Below are 9,136 nucleotides of genomic sequence, written 5' to 3'. Positions count from 1 at the left end.
CTCTCCCTGGCAAGCCTCAGCTGCCGGCAGCTCCCAGAGCCGCTCCTTCCCAGCTTCACGCAGCCTCATGCAGACGGAGGCGAGGACAAGGGCAAGGACGGCGAAGAGCAGCGGGACAGCCTGGTACAAGTCCAAGTCCACGGCCACGTCCCATCCCCCCCTGCTGCCGGAGCCCCACCATATTACAAGCCTCTGACATAAGTACAGTGAGACAAAAACTTTAGCCCGAGTGCCATGATTGATGAACACGAACGCAGCTAATCCATACTTAAAGCACCTGGCAAAATTCTGAAACTGTGAGATCCAGAGAAAAAACTCTAAGAGCTAATAAATCTGCATTGTGACAAGAGACCATAAATCCGCTACAGATCTGTTCTTATCTCAAACCCTCAGGCCCCACGTTGGGCGCCAAAAATGTCGTGGTTTAAACCAAATCCACACAATTTGCTCACTAACCCCCCCCCCCCCTTGCTCCCCCGAGTCCCGGAGAGTTAGGAAGGAGAATCCAAAGAATGTAGCCCCCACGGACTGAGATAAGAACGGTTTAATTGCTAAGGTATAACACAAAGCACTACTGCCATTACTACTATAAAAATGACAATGATACAGCAAATAACAAGCGAAAAGAATACAACACCTCACCAGCCACCGACCCATAACTCACTCCACCCTGCCTGGCCGAGCACCGTGTGCTACCTCCTCCATTTCTCCCCAGAGCTCCACCCTTCCAGCTCTCTCCCCCAGTTGCATCCTGGGCATCACGTGCTATGGTATGGAATACCTCATTGGCTAGCCTGGGTCAGGTGTCCTATCTCTCCTTCCTCCCGGTCTCCCCTCCTCCCCGGCAGAGCACGTGCTCAGAAAAGGCCTTGAACAAAAACACCCTCAAAACATGCTCGCTATCAAGCAACTGTTCCCAGCCCAGCCCAGAAGTCAAAACACAGCACTGCACCAGCTACAAGAAGGAGAAAAAATGACTGCTACTGCTCAACCCATAACATCCTGCCAGGCACAGAGGTGCCTTCACTGGGCAGAAGGTCTTCATTCTCACAGTGTCTGTATCAGCCTTGCAAGACTTGAGTGGTGTGCCTAGATCACTTGCTGGTGAAGACCGAGGCAAAGAAGTAATTGAGAACTTCAGCTTTTTCCAAATTCAGGGTAGCCAGCTCTTCTGTTTTTGGAGAGATCCCACATTATCCCTAGCCTGCTTTTTTGTTAGAAATGTACCTATAGAAGCCTTTCATGTTAACCTTGACATCCCTGGCCACACTCAATTCTAACTGGGCCTCAGCTTTTTTGATGAGATCCCTAGCTTCCTAGAAAATGTCTCTGTATTCCTCCCAGGCCACCTGTCCTTGCTTCCCCCTTCTATAAGCTTCTTGTTTCCTCCTAAGTTTTCTCAGCAGCTCCTTATCCACTCACAGAGGCCTCCTGGCCTTCTTCCCCCATTTCCTTCTAGTTGAGATGCATTGCTCCTGAGCTTGGATGAGGTGATCCTTGAATATCAACCAGCAGCCTTGGACCCCTCTGCTCTCTTTACCCCATGGAAGTGTACTGAGCAGGTTCCTGAAGAGGCCAAAGTCCGCTCTCTTGAAGTCATAGAATCATAGAATGATAGAATCATAGAATAGTTAGGGTTGGAAAGGACCTTAAGATCATCTAGTTCCAACCCCCCTGCCGGGCAGGGGCACCTCACACTAAACCATATCACCCAAGGCTTCATCCAACCTGGCCTTGAACACTGCCAGGGATGGAGCATTCACAACCTCCCTGGGCAACCCATTCCAGTACCTCACCACCCTCACAGTAAAGAACTTCTTCCTTATATCCAACCTAAACTTCCCCTGTTTAAGTTTCAACCCGTTACCCCTTGTCCTATCACTACAGTCCCTAATGAAGAGTCCCTCACCAGCATCCCTATAGGCCCCCTTCAAATACTGTAAGGCTGCTATGAGGTCTCCACGCAGCCTTCTCTTCTCCAGGCTGAACAGCCCCAACTTTCTCAGCCTATCTTCATAAGGGAGGTGCTCCAGCCCCTGATCATCCTCGTGGCCCTCCTCTGGACATGTTCTAACAGTTCCATGTCCTTTTTATGTTGAGGACACCAGAACTGCACACAATACTCCAAGTGAGGTCTCACAAGCACAGAGTAGAGGGGCAGTCCAGGGCAGTGAGCCTGCTGCATGCCCTTCTCACTGCCTTGAATATCTCAAATTCCAACATCTTGTGATCACTACAGCCAAGGCTGCCTTGGAGTGTCACATTCCCAACGAGCCCTTCCCTGCTGGTGAGTATGAGGTCAAGCATCACATCTCTCCTTGTTGGCTCCTCTATCACTTTCAAGAGGAAGTTGTCTTCTACACAATCGAGAAACCTTCTGGTGAACCTGAAGGTAGACACCATCTGCACTCTCCAATGGGCCTTCCAGCTTTTCTATCATGTATCTACCATTTTGAACGGAACAAGAAAATACCAGGGTCTAGAAAATTTTTCCAGCTGTAAGAAAACTAATGATGCAATACAGGTATTATTCATATATTGTCACAGTGTACAAAAATTTATTTTCTGAAGAAGCTCTTGATTGTCAAATGAGGATTTAGTACCAACATTTATGTATAAACTCAAGTTTTCTGTCTGTTGGTACAAACCCCTTCTTTCTTGAACACATGGCCAAGGTAAACATCATCTCACATTACTTTGAGTCAATTGAGTATATACTGGAAAATTTTGTTTTACCATAGGCCATTTCTGGAGTAATCATTTTTCTTCCCATTTTAAGATGCACCATCATATAATCTATGTTTAATAAAATGGCTAAAAATACATTATCTCTTACAGATTTAAAGGTATAATCTGATTATCACTATTAATAAGTGGAAAGAACTTTGTTTAATTTTCTTGCAATTACAGAATCTGCTGCTGCCAGCTTTGCAGTTTTCCTTCAAAATGAGAATAGGCTGGTTGAAGGCTTAAGCATAACCTCCTGATACATTTTTATTTTGTTTCTATTTTGCTCAATCACTTTCTTTGAGTACCAGTTGTGTGTTGGACCTGCCAGTTTAATCTACATTAACACCAGATTCTTAACCAGGAAGTCTTTTGGGCTGTATCTGCTGGACTGCATGGAAATGAGAAGTACTCCTGTGAGACAAAGAGTAAAACACCAAGATCATACTCCCTCAAATTTTAATTCTGATTTTAGAGAAATCATACCAGATTTCAAGATACATTTTCCAAGATTCTGCTGGAAACTAGGGATGACTAATATTTCTTACAACAGTTGCCCCTAGAGAACAATTTTTTCACTGAAAACATTGCTGACAATCACTTTTTTTACATACTTTTTTTTAACATCTGTATTTTCCATACTCTAATGCTTTTTTTATAGCATGGCTTACAGATGATTTGCCAAACAAAAATGCAAGACATGTATTAGTTGATTCACTATTTCAGCTGTCCAGAAGTCTTGCTCTAATTTTAAATGTGCAATTTTAGACGTCGTTTTTGCATCCTTTTAACTGGGACTTCAACCACTACCTGTAATTAAGAGGTTAATTTTTTACTATTATCCTTAGCTGCATCATCACATCTGGTGAACCAACTCAATTAAGTTATTGTCTATTATTCCTATGCAATTCACAGGCCTTAGTACAGGTTCAAAGGCCAAAATGTTATGTTTCACCCTAAAAAAAAGGTTCAGGGCTGACCTATATATCAGAAAGCTTTTTCTTTAATGTGGTGTTTCTCACTCCCAGAATATGGAATTCCATTTACATCATAAAAACAAAAGCCCACATCTACACACAACACACATGGGGACCTTGGGAGAAAGTACAAGCAACCCACTGCCTGTATTTCTAAGTCTAACCAGTGCTTTTATTTTAGGCTATATGGCTTTGTTCAGGAAGCAGAGCTGATGGGGTGTCTGCTGCATGCTGAAGTTATTACAGTTCAACCTAATATGTTATCCTTAATGCACCATTCTCTTTCTTCTCCACTAATACACGTGAAGCTCTGAACTCAGCTTCTTTATCTTAGCCCACAGTATTTTGAGGGAGTATTCTTCTACCACAGCAATATAAATTCTAATTAAAATGGGTAAGTCAAGCTTCCCTTATATATACTTAGCTTTTCTCATGACAACACATCAATAGGATTAAGCAGTGCTATCAAAGATGCTGGTGTTTGATGGCTTTCAATATTGCTACCCATAGCAAGACAATAAATAAATGCCACCAATATTACTTATTCTTACTAGTTTAGTAATTATTTCATTAAGTTTATATTTATACTGTCAAGTATCAGCAACAAATGCTGGTACCAACTAGTAAGCCTATTTGGTGGTAACAGGCTATGCCCTGTGACTGTTTTGAAAGTGATGTTAGCAGTAACAACAACAGCAGCTTGGTATGTACTTTATAAGACTTTTCAATGTATGAAACTAATAAGCTCAAAGATTTAATAAAAGTATAAGAAAGCAGCAGCTCAGGCCGCAGGTCTACATTTAACAGGCAAAGATCAGCAATACAGTTAAGTAGTAAATACCCTTCCAAGTCACCCATCCATACTTAGAATGGGCAAAAGGATGGGTATCTGTGATTCCCAAAACATCACTTCTTCCAAGAATGACAAAACAACTTCTAATATGCCCTTTTCCTCAACACTATCAACAGTCAAGGAGTGATGACAACTTAAACAATACCCAAGGTAGTCTGGCAAAAGCGCAAGTAGATTAGCTTCCAAACCCCATTCCTCTTTGCAACACTGCACTACAAATCTCTGGTTACAGAGACTTCTTCTGAGCTAATTTACTCCACAGTGACAGTAGGTTATAGGTACAATCCCATTGCTCTTGAAAACAGCATTCCTGCTTCACATTGCTGAAAAGGGGTATGGATAAAGCCTCCCTATTCACTCTTAAATTCAGTGTACAGACTCTTGAGACATGCTGTGTCTTCTACTTGGGCTATTTTACAAAGTGTTACAGGTAAGTAACTGGTAGTATTATAAGCTTTAACAACACATACCTTTTTTAAGCTCAGAACAGTGACTGCATCTCCTCCTAGTTGCATACAACACCTATGAAAGACAATTAAAAGCATCAGCAGCTAGCCTGTCAGAACTGCATCTAACATGTGGCTGCCCACCTCCAGCAATGTTCAACGCTAGGTTGGATGGGGTTTTGAAAAATCGAATCTAGTGGGAAGTGTCCCTGCTCATGGCAGAGGGGTTGAACAAGATGATCCTTAAAGTCCCTTCCACTCTCAACCATTCCGTGATTCTCTGATTCTATGTTGTTACAGACTTTCCCTCAGTATGACAGCAGTGGCCCTCCTGCCTAACAAGATTTGTTTTTTCTTTAAACTAAGGTTTACTTAGCTCCATTGCACTGAAAACTAAAGCTGAGAGCTGAAATCAAGCTGTAAGGGGACTCTTTCCAAATATTCTCCACTAGCAAAGGAAATATTCCTCTTGATACCCCAGACCACAGATGCTCTCTTCAAAGATACTCCTTCCCCTCAAGCTCAAAAAGAGGACAGGTTGACTGCATTTCCCTACATTATTTCCAGGACTGTTAGCAAACTTCTGGTGCACTCCAATGTTGCTACTTATGTCAAATCTAATTCCTGGTAGCAGCCCACATTTTATCTTTAATGGTGAGGCATGGACTAGAGGAAACATAGATGCCTAAGCTTCTCATCCCACACTGAACCCCACTGTCATGTCAGCACAACAATCAAGGCAGCGTAAACACTTTGTACTGTAAGTATCGTTTCTGGTTAATACTTATTAACTATAGATCTATCTCTTTCAGGGCTAACATTAACCTTCCTTTGTGCAGTAGCCAACACAAGTAACAAGAAAAAGGACGCCCACGCTAACACTGAAGGACTGTGCAATTATACCAACCAGCGAAACCCACCTTGTCAGGTGGGCACCTGGGTGGAGTCGGGTACTCTGAGAAGGGACTGCCCAAGTCCATCAGTCATGGTCGGGAAGCAGGCTGAAGTAGCACAAGTTATGACCCAGGAGCAGCTGACCAACTTCCGGGCCCGGGCCCAGACTCACAACAGCGTTATTCGCCCCTTTGCTGACAGCAGGCGTGCCACGTCGCAGCAGCACCCCACGCCCAAAACGGCACCACCCCCAAAATGGCGCCGCTCCAGCCGTTCCACCCCCGGCCCCTGGCCCCCGGCCAGCCGCGCTGCCCGAAGACCCGCCCCTAGCTTTGCATAAGAAGGTGCTGGCACCTCCTTTCTCTTACGGCGGCGGCGGGCGTGAGGCAGGATGAGGCGCATGCGTGCTGTTGAGGGGCGGTGGAGCTGTAGCGTCTCGTCGCGGCGGGGCCGGCCGGGGTCCGGCGGTGGTGCGGGAGGCCTCGGCGGGCAGGGCGGCCGTCAGGAAGGCCGTCAGGAAGGCTGTCAGGAAGGCTGGAGGGGCCAGTCGAGGGGCTCAGTGCAGCAGTTGGCGGAGCGGTTCGCGGACCTAGCAGCTAGCTACAGCGAGGCGCTCTTGCAGCGGGCGGAGCAAGAGGCACAGAACGCGCGGCTCCGTCAGGATAACTCCCGACTGCGTGCGGAGAACCGCCGCCTGCGCCGCGAGAACCGCTGCCTTTTCCGACAGACCCTGCTGGTCCCCGACAAGCCAGCGGCCGCGGTAGAGGAGGAGGAGAGCCTGCGGACCGAGCTGGAGAGGTTGCGGGAGAGACACCGCCGGGCCTTGCAGCACCTGCGGCGCTGCCGGGCCTATTGCGGGTCGGAGGCCTCGGGATTCGACGACAACGAGCTGGGTGAGCTGCTGGAGGAGGAAGAAAACGAACAGCCGCCATATACCCCACAGCAGCCGCTAGAGGAGAAGGTCCTGGTGCAGCTCTAGTAGCTGGCCTCGGGAGGAGGTGCAACTAGCACTGCTGTTATGAAAGGGCAGCGCTGCTAGTCTGCTCGGCCCCACTGTCAGCGATGGACCTTGTGTGGGGCTGGGGCGGCACTCTTGCACTGCAAACTGGCGGCCTCCTCCCAAGGAAGGGTGGGAAGAGAATTGGCTGGCTGTTTCAAAATCACTGTCGGAGATGTGTGACCAGGAAGCATTAATTAGGATCAGGGAGAAGCAAGTTTTGTTGGAAAAGTGATGCTGGGAAGAGGCCTGCCGTCGAATGCCTCGAGGCAGCAGCTGACATGGAGAACAACCACAGTGAACAGTTCGTCTCCTGTCACCTCATAGCATGGAACTGTGCATCCTTTGGAGACCAGCTATGGATCACCTTTGTTCTCTTTGAGCAGACCTCAGTCACCATGGAGACTATCAAAAGATGGCCGTGGCTGTTTTTTAGTAGTCTATATCTGCTAGTAAAGGAACCTCACAAGCTGCTTTGGCACCCCAGTAAAAGTTGGTGATTTGAGCTCTCTGTTGCCTAGAGGTGTACTGCAAAACGGCATTTGTATCTTTAATGATGGGCTTTGTTCACTATCACATGAATATTGGTTTGAATTTCACACTTTCATGTAAAAAAATAATAAAATCATGATGTATCAACTGTTTTATGTGTGATTTTTAATGTTTATATATTTTGAAGCTGTAGATGAACATGGAATTGTTGGAACAAGTCCAGAGGAGGGCCATGAGGACGATCAGAGGCCTGGAGCACCTCCCATATGAAGACAGGCTGAGAAAGTTGGAACTGTTCAGCCTGGAGAAGGCTGGAGAAGAGATGCTGGTGAGGGACTATTCATTAGGGACTGTAGTGATAGGACAAGGGGTAATGGGTTGAAACATAAACAGAGGTTTAGATTGGGTATAAGGAAAATTCTGTGTGGTGAGATACTGGAATGGGTTGCCCAGAGAGGTTGTGAATGCTCCATCCCTGGCAGCGTTCAAGGTCAAGTTGGACGAAGCCTTGGGTGATACGGTTTAGTGTGAGGTGTCCCTGCCCATGGCAGTAGGTTGGAACTAGATGATCTTAAGGTCCTTTCCAGTCCTAACTATTCTATGATTCTATGAAATACACATCAGGCCTTTATAATGCACTTCTTCAAAACCAGAGGAGTTTGTTGGGTTTTCTTTAACTTTCTTCCTTGGGAAAATCTGCTATTTAAAAGCAAATTACTTGGTATTTTTTCAGACCTGTCTTTAGAAAATCTTCTGTTTGAAAGCAACTGTTATAAAGAAGTGATGCATCAGTTGGTTTTGTAACATTTAAAAGCTGTCTGATGGCATCAAGTTTAGGATTGGTTCCTTGAAGCTTTAATAGCCAAGGAGTGTTTCAGCTCAAAGTAACATGAAAAGGTGAAACCCCATCTTTTCTATAAGTGTCTTTGGAAATACACCTGAAAAGGGTCGTTTCTCCAAACAATGTCAGCATAAGCCTCTAATAATAAAATGGCTGTAATGCTTGTTAAACTCAAATCTCTCCAGATCTACCACCTCAAGTAAGTGCATTTTCAAAATGAAAAACCATTTCATAGAAATCATGGAATCATAGAATAGTTAGGGCTGGAAAGGACCTTAAGATCATCTAGTTCCAACCCCCCTGCCATGGGCAGGGACACCTCACACAACCCTATCACCCAAGGCTTCATCCAACCTGGCCTTGAATGAAGCCTTGAATGGTAGGGTTTACTGTGAGGTGTCCCATTTGGCCAAGTGCAGCTCATATCTTCTTAATGTGAAGTTTTGGGTGTTGTCCTTAGAAACTGGATGTGGTGTTTAATTGTTTTATAAACAAAATATTACCAAAAATGCTTGGATTGGTAAATACTCAGGAGTTACAGTACTTGAAATATCAACAGAAATGTCTTATTTTAGTAGCAGTTTCCAGTAAAGCAGGAGTACCCAAGTAACATGAAGAATCTGTCAAAATAGTACAAGGTACAGCTGTTAAGGTAAAATGCTAAAAATGTGTAACTATGCCAAGCATCCTTTTCAGGAATTTGAGTATTGGCAAAAGAAAAGAGATTCCACACTTTTCTGGTACAATACACAAATTTTTTTAATTAAATTTTTGGGGCACTCCCAATAAATGGAGGTTTTGTGCAAGAGTACCAAGTTCTATGCAAGTTTATAGATTCTTTGCTTTTTTTTCCTGATTTATATAAAATAATCATGCAGATTACAAAACATGGAGGAGGAAAAAAATTAA

At 44.9% G+C, this 9,136-nt stretch overlaps 1 protein-coding gene across 1 annotated transcript; it reads left to right on the top strand.

Moving 5' to 3' along the window:
- The first annotated feature begins 6,288 nt into the window (after positions 1-6,288).
- Positions 6,289-7,534, top strand: TUSC1 (tumor suppressor candidate 1). The gene has a single exon (XM_031054315.2). The coding sequence runs from the start codon at positions 6,289-6,291 to the stop codon at positions 6,874-6,876; it is 588 nt and encodes a 195-aa protein (XP_030910175.1). The 3' UTR covers positions 6,877-7,534.
- Positions 7,535-9,136: the final 1,602 nt, after the last annotated feature.

The sequence above is a fragment of the Melopsittacus undulatus genome, chromosome Z, assembly GCF_012275295.1.
Source record: "Melopsittacus undulatus isolate bMelUnd1 chromosome Z, bMelUnd1.mat.Z, whole genome shotgun sequence".
NCBI classification, from domain to species: Eukaryota; Metazoa; Chordata; class Aves; order Psittaciformes; family Psittaculidae; genus Melopsittacus; species Melopsittacus undulatus.
This window is presented reverse-complemented; position numbering and strand designations above follow the sequence as displayed.

Bases quoted from the DNA above. Each gene is read 5' to 3' on its own strand.
- TUSC1 (XM_031054315.2), top strand. From the start codon at position 6,289: ATGAGGCGCATGCGTGCTGTTGAGGGGCGGTGGAGCTGTAGCGTCTCG.